This window comes from Psammomys obesus, unplaced genomic scaffold (genome assembly GCF_907164565.1).
Source record: "Psammomys obesus unplaced genomic scaffold, mPsaObe1.curated_primary_1811, whole genome shotgun sequence".
In the NCBI taxonomy this organism is placed as follows: Eukaryota; Metazoa; Chordata; class Mammalia; order Rodentia; family Muridae; genus Psammomys; species Psammomys obesus.
The window spans coordinates 6239671-6255308 of NW_026596463.1; the positions used below are offsets into that span (position 1 = coordinate 6239671).

Sequence of the window (15638 nt, forward strand, 5' to 3'; positions counted from 1 at the left end):
GCACCTCCAGTGCTGGCATTGCAAGCATATGCTACCACACCTAGCTTATGTGGGATTCCTGACTGAACCCAGAGTTCTGCACATCCTAGCCAATCAGACTCGGCCCTAGCCCTACCCACACCATCATGTCTATCTATAATATCAAGCACACAGAGTGCTGGTAAAAGTTCTTGCTACTATTTACAATGAAAATAGAAAAAGGACCCTACTTGAAAATTCAGACTTTCTTAAATTGAAAACTACTAATTACAACCACTCCTGAGAGCCATTTCTTGCCAAGTACTCACTCAGACACAGCTTCAGCACTAGGGTTTTCTCTTTCTGTAATCTCTGCTCCAAAATTTTCAGATATATTCACTCTCTCCTTTTCCATGTGATTCTGTAAATGTAATTTTTTCACATTTGAGCTAATTACAATAAAACATTCCACTGAATGGGAATTAAACTAATCTTGAATGTTTTATGTTTATAAAGCATTTTTCTAAATATTCTAAATTACTGATGAAAATATTATATTATAAATATTATAAATATTATAAATATTATAAAACATTGTTAGAAGGCCCTGCCAATATGAAGAACCTTTAAATCATACATATTCTTTGACCACTAAAATCATTTTAGAATGTAATAGTAACTGAAAATATCAGGTATGGTAGCATTTATCTTTAATATCAACACTTGGGAGGCAGAGGCAGGCAGATCTCTCTGGGTTTGAGGCTAGTCTGGGCTACACAGAGAGTTTCAGGCAATCTAGAGTTATACACCTTGTCTCAAAAAAAAAAAAAAAAAAGGAATAGATCACAGCCTGACCTTAACCTCTAAAATACACCTAACGGAAAGCGAAAGCAACTTTCTGGCAAGCTATCTATCCTCTGATCCCATCCCTGCACACACCACGCACTTTTTGAAAATGTAACTAAACTTAAAAATATGCAAGTACTAGAATGTTCACCACAGTATTATATAAAATGGCCTACATTGTTACCATAAGATTTCCAACAACGGAAGAATGGTTAAACAAATGCAGTTATATTACATTGCTAAAGTACTACTAAAAGATGTTTTCTAAAGATGTTTAGATAACACTGAAAAGAAATTTATAAATTTCAAGTACCTAAAGGCACTGAATATATAGCTCAATGGGGAAGGGAGGCTGCCTCACCCTCTGTCAAGGCTTGATGCTCAGGGAAGAAAACAGGAACTTGGAAAGACAGATGTGAAAAGGCTGGCTGCACGTAAATAATAAAAGTATAAGTCATTTTTGTTCTGAATCTTAAATCTGTACTTCCAAATTTTCTACATAAAATCTGGGCCAGCACAATGGCTCAGTGAGTCAGAGAACATGCCAGCAAACCTAATGACCTGAGGTTAATCCCCACAAGCCTCAGAGAGAGTCAAGTCTACAAGCTGTCCTCTAACCTACGTGTGCGTGTGCTGTGGCAGGTAACTGTTTACAAAGTTCCAACTGTACTAGATTAGAGTGGTTTAACAATGAAAGGGTTACAGGACACAGCTCACGAAAAGGCACTTGCCTACCATGTGCAGAACTGCCAAAGAAGCACACAAATAAAGAGTGTATTTCCCCAGACAAGTCAAGACGAAGGTCAGTGGTGTGGCACTCAGCAGCACTTGTGAGACACTGAGTCTCATACATAATAGTTCAGATATGAGGAAAAAAAAGAAAAAAACCTAAACAGCATTTTAAGTGATTGAGAAAATACTTAAAACAATTTTAAGACTGTAACTCACAGAAATATAAATAAATAGGACCTATTTTTTTCTTTCTTCCCACCCCCTCAGGGGGGTAAACAGCCACTTTTCTTTAATCTGTTGCCTGTGATGGAAAATAGGACCTACTTTTAAAAAAGATTTATTTTACTATTTATCTATGTCTACTTGTATGCCTGTGTGTGCGTGTGCCTGAGAAGGCCAGAAGTGAGACTGTCCTGGAACAAAAGGTTGTGAACTACCTGATGTGAGGGCTAGGAACAGAATCCAGGTCTTACTAAAGAACAGCACTTGCTCTCAACTGCTGAGCCATCTCCCCAGCCTAGGAACATTTATTTAATGCAGATCATAGCATAGACTCTTTTAGCAGTACATAGTAACAGTCATACAAATACTCTGAACAATACTTTGAACAATAATCACAACAGTAACAATTTTTTTTTCCACAAGAAAGTCCTACTTGCCATGAATGGTGGCACATCCCTTTAATTCCAACACTCAGGAGGCAGAGGGCAGACGCAGTTGGAGCTCTGTTCCAGGACAGCCTGGTCTTCACAATGATTTGATTTACAGGCCAACCAGGGCTATACAGTGAGACCCTGACTCAAAAATAATAAAACCACATTTACAAAATTATTTACTTACTAATTTAACAACAATTAAAAAAAAACAAACAAAAAAAACCCAAAACAAACAAACAAAAAAAAAAACCTGTGGCCAGTGAGACAGTGCTGGAAAGGAGGATACCACTCATCAGCCATGCTAGCTTAACTGGAAAGCCTCAGTCAAAAAAGAAAACCCACCTGAAGAAGCAAGCCAGATGGAGAAACAACACTGAAGCTGACCTTTGATCTCTACACACATGTGCACACGTATGTACCCACACATGCATGCAACACAAACATGAAATCTCACACACACAGGAAATATTGTGAATAACCATTTTATGCAATTAAAAAAAGTGAGCTGGGGGATGAAGGTCAGTGGTAGGATGTTTGCCTAGCATGAGCTAGGCATATTCCCCAATAGCAAACAAACATCAAATTTGTCATATTTTTTTCAAATGTTATAGCCCACCTTCTAAAGTAAACACATGATACAAAGACTAATAAAAACAAATATAATTTTTGGTTTTTATGATTTTCAATTGCTAACAATAGTTTGAAATTACAAGCTAAATATTTTACTTGTGATTACTGAGAAAATATTTTGTGATTACTTAGAAAATATTTCACATAAAAGATTATGTGAAAATAAGAGCCACACCTTTTCAGTTGAAGTTTCTGAAGGTGAATTCTTGCTTCTTTCATCTTGTTTATCTTGTGAAACAACTGATTTCTTCCCAACTGCTCTGGACAGGTTAGGTTTAGGTCTCTGGAGCCGACTTCTTGATTTTGGTTTAACATTTTCTGCCTGTTCAGTCTCTCTTTAAAGAAAAAAAAAAAAAAAAAGAGGATTTTATTTGCATTGCAACATGTAATCATGATTAAATGAAACTCCAAAAAGCTGGAAAAAAAGACAGTTGGAATTTAAAAGAGCTCCTTAAAGCTTACTGAGGATTAGAATAACAAGAACAAAAAGAAACCCTGAAAAAATAGATTTATCCTATCTAATGTTAAAAATATAGCATCAACATTAGTAATTTATATACACAGTGGTACCAAAGAATGTATGAACAGGTAAATGAAACAAAATAGAAAATGATTCCAAAACAGATAAGATTTTAGAACACAGAACAGATCATGTCTCAAAATAGAAAAGTTGAAACACACAACACAGAATTCGTTTCTCGGGGTACACCTTTAAACTCAGATCTCAGAAGGAAGAGGCAGGTGTATCTCTCCAAGTCTGAGGCCAGCCTGAAACACACAGCAAGTTCCAGGACAGCCAGGATTACATACCGAGACCCTGTCTCAAAACACTAAAATAACCATAACAAAAAAAAACTGAATTCTGATGGGAAAATTGTGTAAGGAATAAAATAGAGCTTGCTCCGTCCCTTGTACTATGCTGATAATATAGTTCTAGTGGATCAAATATTTAAATGAAGACAATGCAAACAAGGAAAGTTACTTTATGAACTTAAGATGAAATAAATCTAAGATTTCATAAAAAGTAAAAAAAAAAAAAAAATTAAAAATCTGGTAACATAAAAATCAAAACCTCAGGGCCATACAGAGATGGCTTATGGATTAAGCCATTTCCCATCAAGAGGCTAATCCCTTAAACTCATGACAAGACAGCACCAGCTCCCACAAACTTGTCCTCAGACCTTTACATGTGCCCTATGGAACACACTCGCGACCACACAGGCACACACAGATGCACATCCTTTACAGAATCACTTTCATTTTTGAAACCTTCACTTAAAAACATACTTGCAATCTGGCATAAGATCTTAAGTGCTGTTTGTATAAACAACGTACGTGGTCATGAGTAGAGAACAAACAACACAAACTAGAATACAGTCATACAATGAAACACTATGAAGTTATAAAAATAATACTCTTACAGCCAGGCAGTAGTGGCACACTCCTTTAATCCCAGTGCTCAGGAGGGAGAGGCAGGTGGATCTCTCTGAATTCGAGGCCAGGCTGGTCTACAGAGAGAGTTCCAGGACAGCCAAGGCTACACAGAAAAACCCTGTCTTAAAAAACCAAAAGGAAAAAAGAAAACAAAAAGTAATTTTTACAGAAATGTATGGGGGTAGGGGGAACCCTGCAAATATGAGTATGCTACAATTAGGTTGTAAATATTTTTAAGAAACTTGTATTTGTTTCAATATACATTTAAGAAGTGTCTAAAAGAAGTAACACAGTCACTTGTTAAGATAGAGAAGACAAGATGGAGGAGACTTTCCTCTGTGTCTTCTTATACTTTTTGATGTTTAACCAAATACATTTTATTTCAAAAATTAATTTTAGATTTTTTTATTCTAAATATGGCATGCTTTCTCTGAAAATAAGCATGAGCTGAACAGGTGTTTTCCTTTCATACACATGTGGTGTACATGTGTATTCATGTTTGTGTGTGGGTGGTTGCACAGGCCTGGCGTCTATTCTTGGTTGTCAACTTGACTACATCTGGAATTAACTAAAATCCAAATGGCTACATATACCCTCGACAGAGTCTTTTCTTAAACAATTTGAAGTAGGAAGGCCCACTTTTAATTTGGACCTTTGAGGTAGGAAGCTATACCTTTAATCCAGATCTTTAGAGATGGGGGAGGCACCTTAAATCAGGGCCACACCTTTTCTGTGATGAAGAGCTTGTGCTCACTGGCAAGTCCATTCCTTCACTGACATTAGAGTCTACTTCTTGAGGATTCCAGAATATACTAAACATCAGCTGAGACATGTGGCCTTGTGGACTGAACTATTACTGAATTTTTGAACCTTCCACAGACAGACAGCATTGCTGGAGACTAGCTAGATCACAGCCTGTAAGCCTTTTTAATAAATTCCTTTTTGTGTATATCTATATATGTCCATGTATGCATTACGCATACATTCATGCAGGCATGTATATATGTATGTTCGTTCACCCCGTAAGCTCTGTTCCTGTGGAGAGCCATAACTAAGAAGAGACCCAAATCTGGTGTCAGGACTCTCCCTCAATCACTCTTCTCCCTTATTCTTTGAGGCAGGGTCTCTCAATCAAACCTAGTGCTTGCTAATTATGGGTAGGCTGTCAGGCCCACCCAGCATCCCCCCCCCCTTTTTTTTGGAGACAGGGTCTCACTATGAAGACCAGGCTGTGGGCCTGGAAGTCAAAGATCCTCCTTGCTTCTGCCTCCCAAGTGCTGGAATTAAAGGCATGTGCTACCATGGACAGCTACATTTTCCTTACCCTAATAAAACAAAAAGTTTTATTTTCCCCCCAAGAGGGAAAAAAAGAAAAAAAAAAAAAAAGTCAATTTTTTTTTTAATGACAAGTGATTAAGAGACCAAAGTAAAATTACTAAGTGAGCTACACATTAAGAGTCCCTTCTACTCCCTAAATGTTATTTGAGAGCTTTCTCAAGGAGATGGAGAAATGCCTCTCAGCAGTTAAGAGTTCCTGGATTTGGTTCCCAGCACCACAGAGGACAGCTCATAACCGTCTCTAACTTAACTCCAAGAGGGTCTGGCATACACATGCACATAAACATACACACACAGACCTACACACACACAATTTAAAATAATATGTATCTTTTAAGAAAAAGTTATCAAAGGCTGAAGACACAGCTCAGCCTTTAATCCTAGAATACTTGACAGCATGTGTGAGGTCCTGGGTTTAATCTCAGAACCAGAAAAAAAAAAAAAGTTTCATAATCTTATCAACTGTTTACAAGACGTCTTACTGTATGGAGTACTTACGGTGACTTGTTCTTCAGGTCTGGACGTCTCCCTTCTGTACAGGTGCTTTCAGCACTTTCTCCTTCACAAGAGGCAGCCTTTCCAGCTCCCGACACAGGCAAATCTGCAACACTCGACTCTGAGTACTCACTTGCTAGTGACATGATGTCTTGTTGTTTGCTAAGAAAGGGAAAAATGTATCAGGAGGAAAAGAATTCCTAGAAATAAATTTTCATAACACTAAAAGATACTGTGTGTATGTATGTTTGTGTGTGCACATGTATATGATGTGAAACCTCTTCTCACTGTTCAGAAAATAGCCACCTTGTGTTTTTTTTTAGAGGGTCTTCATTGACCTGAGGCTCACCAAGTAGTCTAGGAAGGCTGGTGAGCAAGTCCAAGGAAACTATCTCATCTCTGCCTCTCTACACTGGGGTTATCAGTATGTGCCACTCCACCTGGCTTTTTATATGGTGGTCCATGCCTGTAATCCCAGCACCGGGGAGGCTACAAAAGGAAGAGCTGTTTGTGTGCGTATCTGCGTTGAGCACACCAAGGAAACCTAGACCCTGCTGGGTTAGCCCAAGCTAACCCTCAATTTATAATCTTCCTGCCTTGGCATCCTTGGGGCTGGGATTTTAGGTGTGCACAAGCACCCCGAGCCTGAACATAACATACCATGATTACAATAAGAAAATTAGCCAAGAGGCTGGAGAAGCACCTTGGCAGTTAGGAGTACATCCTGCTCTTGCAGGTCTCAGGCTCAGCTCCCAGCATCTCTATCAGGCAGTCACCATCAGCCATAATTCCAGTTCCGGGGACTCAAGAGCTCTGTACACACCTGCCCAATCATGTGCACATATCCAGACACACACATGCACAAGTAAGTAATAAAACAAATCTTTCCAAATATTGATCAACACACAACAATCCTGGTTATTTAAGAGCCCAACAAAAAGGTTTGAAAATAAAAAAAAAAAGTGAAGGAAAACAACAGAAAAAGAAGCATAAATCTACAATGACAGTTGGAGACTTAACACTCCTCTCTCAGGAATCAATAGAAGATGCAGATAAAGCCAGTTAAGAGATGGAAAATACCATGGGGAAGAGATGGGCTCTGTTCTCGTCTCTGCCTTTTCACTGGATGTTAACCCTGTACTGTCATCTGTATTCGGTGAAAAAGAGGGTATCGATTCCATGTTGTATTCACTTTCATTTTCCTCAGAAGGACATGTATCTAGGAACATAAAACAGACAATACTCCAAAACTTAGCAAAGATATCTATATTTTAACACATAAGGCATTTACATGTAACATCTGTCTTTTCCTACAAAATATTAATCCACTTAACAATTAAGATTCAGTTTTTTTTTCTTTTTCTTGGACATTCTGTTGTTATTCTAAGCCTTAGTGTCTAATGGCTGAGTGCGTCTCCAGCCCTCTTTTACTTTTAAATTTTAATTATTTATTATCATTTGTGTGCATGCATGTGAGTGTGCATGAGTGTCCACATGTCCTATCACATGCAAGTGGAGGTCAGAAGACAGCTCTGTGCAGCTGGTTCTCTCCCTTAACCTTTCAGGGTTGGGGGATTTAACACACAACTTGTCAGAAGTGCATGGCAGGTTTCTTTTCCCTGAAAAGCTATCTCCCACATGCAAACAAGACACAAAATCAATACATGTAATAAAAAGTATTACGATTAACCCTGATAAAGAAGAACACCTGGCTTCCAACATCTTAGATGACTCACTGACAGTTACGATGGAAAAAGAGTTACAACTTAGAGCTAAGCTATTCTGCTTTCTGCGTGATATCTTTTTCTTTTGGCGGAGACGGCCTAATGTAACAGGCTGGCCTCACACTTACTAGGTAGACAAGGGCAATCTTGAACTTCTGAATCTATCGACCTATATCTACCGCCTAAGTGGTGGCATTACAGGTATTTGCCACTTTACCAAGTTTTCCTTAATATATAATCTCTTTGAAAAAAATAATTTTCACTTATTTACTTATTCAAATACTTTGTGTGTGTGTGTGTTTTACTATAGTGCACATGTGGAGATCAGAAAGCAACTAACAATAGTTGTTTTTCTCTTTGGCATCAACTTTAAGCACCTTTACCCTCTGAGCCATCTCACAGGCCTCCACATGTAATATTTCTTGTAATGGTAAACAACAAGAGAATAGTATTCTAATGCTTATAAATCACACAATCATAAGCTGAGTATGGTGGTGCCCGTCTTTTAACCCCTTGCACTCAGGAGGCAGAGGCAGGTGGATCTCTAAACTCAAGGCCAGCCTGGTCTATAGAGCTAGTTCTAGGACAGCCACAGCTACACAGAGAAACACTACCTTGAAAAAACATGAATGAATGAATGAATGAATGAATGAATGAATGAATGGGTAAATGGGCAGAATAGATAATAGCAGACAGCCATAAGCAGCAAACAAAAGCAAATGCAAGTAATCCCAGATCTTAGACTGTAGAAGCAGGACAATCAGTGTAATCCCAGCACTCTGGGAGGCAGAGACAGGCAGATTGCTGTGAGTTCGAGGCCAGCTTGTCTACAAATCGAGTCCAGAACAGCCAAGGCTACACAGAGAAACCCTGTCTCGGGGGATGGGGGACTTCAAGATCATAGTCCATCTTGGGCTACATCAGACCCTATCTAAAAGAAAAAAAAAATTCTATATATGTTACTTCAACTATCAGGACTGATCTATTCAACTATTACTGACTCCCCTCTCTGCTGGCTAATTCTCATAGTGCTGGAAAGTGCTATATAGGCTACCAAGGAAGAAAGTCATTAACAAGTCTTTCCTAGCTATGAACCCTGCAAGCAACAGCAAATGAACTGACAAGGTAGGCCCACTGGTACAACAGTAGCACCAATGCTACAGAGGTAACAGCTGCTTCTTGGTTAGGTTTATAGCCAGATTCACAGGAGTACTAGGGGTTGGTCTGATGCTTGTATACTGATGCTAATTACTAGCCCTCGAGATCTGGTTACTGCCTGGACACACCTGATTGGCTGATTAAATGGTGTAAAACCTAAGCAGAACAAAAAGGGGTAGGCGTGCCTAAGGTTCCCGGGCTTTGGGTTCAAGAGAGTCATGGAAAACAGATAGATGAGAAGAGAAGAGGAAGGAGGAAGCCATGATGGGTTTCTTCATGGAGAAGAAACTACATGAGCTCTAGGACTCTAATAATTGCTTGGAATGGCCCAAATAAAGAATACAAGCAAGTATTTATAAGATTATAGATGGAAGGTAGCCTAGATGAGGATAGTTAAGAGGGATGGCATTGGATGGGGGTTGGGAGGTAGATGGTGAGGTTATTGAGACAGCATAGGTGAAATATCTGCCTGGCCCAAGGTAAATATGGCAATTAGAAAATCTAACATGTGTCTGTGTCTCATTAATTGTTAGAGAAGGTTAAATAATGCTGCCATGATAATCAGGCAAAAATAATAAACAATATATAGTCCAATACCAGTTTTATTTACTACAACACAGGAAGGACCTGATGTTTGGGTAGAAAAAAAAAAAAAAACTGTCTAGGAGCCTGTGTCTAGGGATGTCATAAGAGATAACCTATACTATCACTTTGATAACTGGATATAGTATCAACTGCCTTCTAAGTATTTATTTTCACAGCTAAAAATTAGTGTAACTCTCAGTCCTCATCAGAGAAGTTTTAGCACAATCAATACTAAGACTCAGAAGTGGTCGAAATGCAGAAAGTTACGTGACTGCTGAGTATTCAGTCTTAAATGAACAACTAAATCACCAACCCCATCACCCCCAAACTTGGGAAACATCATAGAGGTCATAGAAAGTTTCTAAGAACCAAAGGTTGAGGAAGACTGATGAATATCAGTGTTCTGGACATGTCAGGAGTATTTCACTTACAAACTATATTTACAAACACAAGATCAAGCCAGCCAACAGTCCAGCATGGGGAGGGGAGTCACAAGATCCCCCAGCCTCACCTGAAGAGCTACTAGCATGTGATGGCTACTAGGGAAGGAAGAGTTAGTTTTTTCAGAGTTGTAGGCTCTGTAGGTTGCCTATGCTACAATGAATTAGCCCACGCCCATAAGGACACTCCTATGAGCAACACTGACTCAGAAGCTTGTTTTGTTTATTTTTACTTTATTTTATTTTGGTGTTTTGTTTTGTTTTGCTTGTTTTTTTTAAAGGACATGAAGTTGGGAGGAAGATACACTGGGGAGGGTCTGGGAGGAGCTGAGGGGGAGTTGAGGGTTAGAAATGACCAAACTATATTCTATACATCTATGAAATTCTCAAGGAATAAAAATAGCATTATTTTTAAAAGAAAATGATAGTATTGGTAAAAACTAGATAAACTAACTGAAGGTTGTTCCAGTTTTGTTGCTTTGTTTTGTTTTTTGTGGGGGAAGGCAGGCAGAGAAAATCCAGGCGTAACCCAGGGACTTGCACGTGCTAAGCACATGCTCTGCACTGAGGAGTATCTCCAACCTTATTGTTTGCGTTAAGTATTCTTAAATCAAACTCTTATGACCCCAGACTCCTCCAGAGTTCTGTCTTGTCTCTAAGCAACACCTTCAATGTATTTTACATTCTAAAAGTACAAGAAGGAAAAAAAAGAAACGCAAATTGTAGGTATAAGGTTATTCAAATACTGATTTTGGTGCCTTTCATATCAGCTTGCAATCCTTGTTCTGAGAATCTCCTGTCTCAATGTTGTGTAAACACTGTTCCCCAATTGTCCCACTACATGCCAATTAAGCAGCTTACAGCCAATCAATGAGCAGGGGAAAAAATAGGACTGGACTTCTTGCCAGGCAGAGGAGGAGGAGTTAGAGGAGGAAGTATGGGACTGAGCCACAGACTGAGGTCCAAGAGACATCAGGAGCAAGGAAAGCCATGAAGTGCAGGTATCTCTGGGATTTATGCTGGCAGGGAGCCAGATTAGCTTAAGAATAGAATAAAAGCTTCAGAATAGAAAAACTGTTCAGTTATTGTCCTGTGAAGCTTGTTAAACAAATGACATAATAGAGTCTCAATCATTTGGGTGATAGCCATGTTAAGAAAGAAACTGAGAAACAAACACAATTTTATAAAAATAACTCTAAAAACAAATTCTACTAGCTCTTCTCAAAATTAACCTACTGCAGGCTCAGAAGCATCCTATAAAGGTAGGCCATAAAAAAACCGAGCTTCATTAACAGACGCATGATTATCAATGATTGTTAATGGGAATACACGGGAAATAATACATCTTTGGAACAATCTGTAAAACATTCTCCCTATTTTACTTTTTCAGTTTCCTACAGTGATTTTTTTCCCCCTTAACTAAAAGTAAGGTGACAAGATATAATAGTACTGAGCATACAACCACTTAGGCATTAGCAACTATTATTATCCATAAACACAGCATCTGTCATACACATTACCAGCCACGTCTTTTCAAGTAAAACAGAGGTTCCAAGAATGTGTTTGAAACTTACTCTTGTGTATTTCTGATTCAGGAGGGCTTGAATGAACAAGAACACTTCCTAAAAGATTTGTTGTTTCCTGCTTATTAGCTTCGTCTTGGTTCCTCCTCTTCTCTTGACTTTGTTTTTGCTCTAACATAACTTGTCCTAAATGCTGTCCTGATGAACTTGGTGATTGCTCTTCGTCGGCTGTTTGGGCATCCTTTTGAGATCTTTCTGGGTCTGAAATGTTAGTGCTTACAGACTCATCTGGATCATCAGTCACTTCTTCACTAGTTACTTTTTTTGCTAAAAACAAGAGAAATTGTTTTAACTTACAGAAAATTTATTGAAAGAGATGACAAATGTTTAGAAGTATATTCAGTCATGTTACTTTTGTGTAAAAAATTAAAGACAAACTAAAACAGAAGACATCAGTGCATGGACCAGAGTATGGCTCAGGGGAAAAAGTGCATCCTTATTACCACACACACACAGTCATGGGTTCAACTCCCAGCATTGCCTCCCCCAACCAAAAAAAAAAAAAAAAAAAAAAAAAAAAAAAATTCATACATGCAATTAGCAATAATAAAGCAAGCTTTTACATAGTAATGTATTAGGATTCAAAGTATATTATATAAAAACTTCAAATGGCAGAAATATAGCCATATTTATAAGCTTACATTTTCATTTAAAAAAAAAATACATACACACACCAGTATGTGCACAGGAAAGGGTTTGGTGTCAGTGATTCCTGGGATGCCTGAAGAATTTACTTTGATAGTCAGAACAAAGAGTTCTAGAATATTTTTGTATACTCTGGGTTTGTTTGGCTGTTCTTCAGAGAAAGTCTGATGCATCCCAGGTTGCTTCAAACTATGTAACTAGGTATGAATTTCTGATCCTCCTGCCTGAAACAAGGATCTTTATCATTTTGTAGAACAAGGGATCAAATCCAGGAAATCTTATGCATTTTTCACAAGTACTAAATTATATCCCCAGACTGAAACATCTTTTTTCTTTTAAACGTGTGTGTGTGTGTGTGTGTGTGTATGCATAAACAATATATGAGTATCTAGGAAAGCAGCATCAAATGCCATAGAGCTGGAGCTATAGGAAGTTAAAAGCTACATCAACACAGTTGTTGGAAACAAAATTCCAGTCAGATATAAGAGCAACAAAGTACTTTTAACCTCTGAGCCATCTCTCTAGCCCATTTCAAGCCTCTCTGCAAAGCACAAATTCATGCACACACACACTCATACATGTAACACACAAAAAAACAAACAAAATAACTAAAAGGGAGCTGTTGTTTTGGTCTAGATAACTAGCAAAGCAATAATAACAATAATAAATTGTTATTGATTCCCTCCAACTGTACATTCTGATAATCTCAACTACCTGAGTAACACCTAAACTGTTAATTCCTAAGAAGGCAATACTGCAAATTCACCATTAAATGAAATTGCATAATCAATACCTTTTATGTTTTTCCGTGGTTTGGAGGCCTTTTCCTTTAAACTCTGACATTTAGTAGATTTTTGTTTTCTTTTTTCTTCTTCAGCAAGAACTTTCTGAAGCAAATGAGCAAAAAAATCGAAGTCAAAAGGGCGTTTTTCCTCTGTTTAAAGAAAAAGGAAAAATTTTAAGTTTTTTTATTTTTTTAAAAAAGCTTTCTAAAAAACAAAGTTTTCTAGTTTTTAAAGTATTACAACATCCAAAGCAAATACTTATTTATTAGACAGAGCATAAATAAATATATAAGCTTTCAAGTAATTAAAGAAAAAGGTAATTTAACAAATAAGGGCTAAGTGTATAAAAGCTCAGACACAGCACTTACATAGCATGGCCTGGGTTCAAGGCCCAGCATAAAAAAAAAAAAAATCAAATTAAAATACTAGGTTGGTGAGAAAGGAACTGCTGTTTTAGATGGTTTTATGTCTCATTATAAACAGGTTCAAATACATCTTTCTGAATCAAGATAGAAGCCATTCCAAAGAACACATTTTTTGCCAATTAAAACTAAGATGTTTTGTTTTATTATGTTTTTATTACTGTAGTGTAAAATCCATGCTCAGGATTCAATGAACTCTTGGGAAACATTTTCCTTATTTAAAAACAAAACAAAACAAAACAAAACAAAAACAAAAACAAAACAAAAAAACTTGTTGAGATACTTGAAGTAACAGTCAAATGGCAAGGGTCAGTTGAACATTGTAAAGCAAATCTTTGTAGCCTGAACTGGGTGTGGTGACACACACTTCTGATCCCAAAGGCAGCAGATCTCTATGTGTTTAAGGCAACCTTGGCCTGCATAGCAAGCTCCAGATGAGAACCTGATTCAAAACAACAAATCTGTGAGCACACTTTGTTTAAGTTTCAACTTCTGAAGTATGGGTTGTGTGATATAAGGTTTGGCTCTGTGGAGAATCAGGCCCTTCCTGTTGACCAGTACTAGTTCCACAGCTCACAGATTTGATGGGCATATTTCTAAGATGTAATAGTTGCATCAAATTTCAGAAAGCTATGCGTCTAGTGAGAGACCATCTATAGGGGGATTTTAATCCAGCAACACAGCTAGTCTGGCTGGAATACAGACACCTCCTTAGTATAAACCTTTAATCCCAAACAATGTAGGTAAAATTGGTTTGTAGATAGAAGTACGTACCCATGTTTGAAAGTGACATCTAATTGAGAGGCAGACAAAGTGACTAATCAGAGAAAGAGTAAGATATGCCCAACTCTCATGAGAACATAAGAGAGGCTACTTGAGAGAGTCCAGGGAGAGGAGGCAGTTTTATCAGGAGAGTTTTACAGAGAAAGGATAAAGAGAAAACAAGCTAGATACAGGTGAAGACAGAACGTGACAGAGAATGAGAAGGAGCCAGAAGATTAGAACAGATTACTAGGGTTATTTTGAGGCTAAGCAGAGCAAAAAGTCAGAAAACTGAGAAAAGCCAAGCTGAATCAGTCAGCTAGGAGAGGAGTTTGAGGCAGAACAGCTGAGTTGAACCACCCAGCCAGAGTTCAAAAAGAACTAGAAAAGGTTGAGTTTATTCAGTAGTAAGCCTCAGAAGCTGAAAACATTTGTACAGAGGCTACAAGCTTCCAGGACTAGGCCAAAGTTATCAGACAGAGGCAGCAAACATCCAAGATAACAATTACCTCAGGTGAATAAAAGATAACATTTACAGTCTCCCTTTGGGAGTGGAGCTCAAATTTGACTTCGGGAAGTGCTCTGAAGCTTCTTCTCAGTCGGACCAGCACGCTGCTTAGTTGACTTATACTATCCACTTTTTATTACATATTGCAACACCACCCTTTTTCATGGCACAACACAACACAACACAACCCAATTAAATGATACATTAGCTGGGAGGTGGCAACACATGTCTTTAATCCCAGCACCCGGGAAGGCAGAGGCAGGTTGAGTTCAAGGCCAGCTGAGTCTACAGGGTGTATTCCAGCACAGCCAAGGCTACACAGAGAAACCCTGCTTCAAAAAAACAGAAAACAACAACAAAGGTACATTGTGTATAGAATCAGAACAATAGTTCAAAATGATGACGAGCTTTTTCATGTTTGCAACTTACTTTAAATACCAAATGACCACGGAATGGTCTACACTCGGTTCTACAGCAACATCTGAACTGTAAAACGATCAGATTCACCAACTGCTCAGAGTTTGCTACATTCCTCTGCTTCAAGGCTCTCCTCTTCTACATAAACCTTCTTGAACCATTATTGCAATAGCATATTCCTTAACAGTTCCTGGACCAAATGCACTGTTATGTTTGCAAATTTTCTCCATATACATGATCCACTTTGAACTCAGGTAAGAAAACACTTGAGAGGCAGGAGAGCTGGCTCAACAGTTAGAGCACTGACTTCCTGTGCTTGCTAGTTTTTATCAACTTGACACAAGCTGGGGTCATCGACAAGGAGAGAGACTCAACTAAGAATTTGCCTCCGTAAGGATCAGGCTGTAGGCAAGCCTGCATTCCTAATTAGTGAATAAAAGGAAAGGACCCAGCCCACTGCAGGCGGGGACACCCCTGGGCTGGTGGTTTGGGTTCTATAGGAAAGCAGGCTGAACAAGCC

General features: G+C 38.3%; 1 protein-coding gene across 4 annotated transcripts in view; it reads right to left on the reverse strand.

The window, feature by feature from the left end:
- Nucleotides 1-15638, reverse strand: part of Bdp1 (B double prime 1, subunit of RNA polymerase III transcription initiation factor IIIB) — a 100457-nt gene that overhangs the window by 58651 nt on the left and 26168 nt on the right. For all 4 annotated transcript variants that reach the window (XM_055598368.1, XM_055598369.1, XM_055598367.1 and 1 more), the window contains exons 9-14: nt 13018-13158; nt 11571-11846; nt 7170-7308; nt 6093-6251; nt 2998-3157; nt 288-379 (exon numbers count right to left, since the gene is read on the reverse strand). In XM_055598368.1, the coding sequence (XP_055454343.1) occupies nt 288-379; nt 2998-3157; nt 6093-6251; nt 7170-7308; nt 11571-11846; nt 13018-13158 (967 nt within the window). The remainder of the gene's footprint in view (nt 1-287; nt 380-2997; nt 3158-6092; nt 6252-7169; nt 7309-11570; nt 11847-13017; nt 13159-15638) is intronic.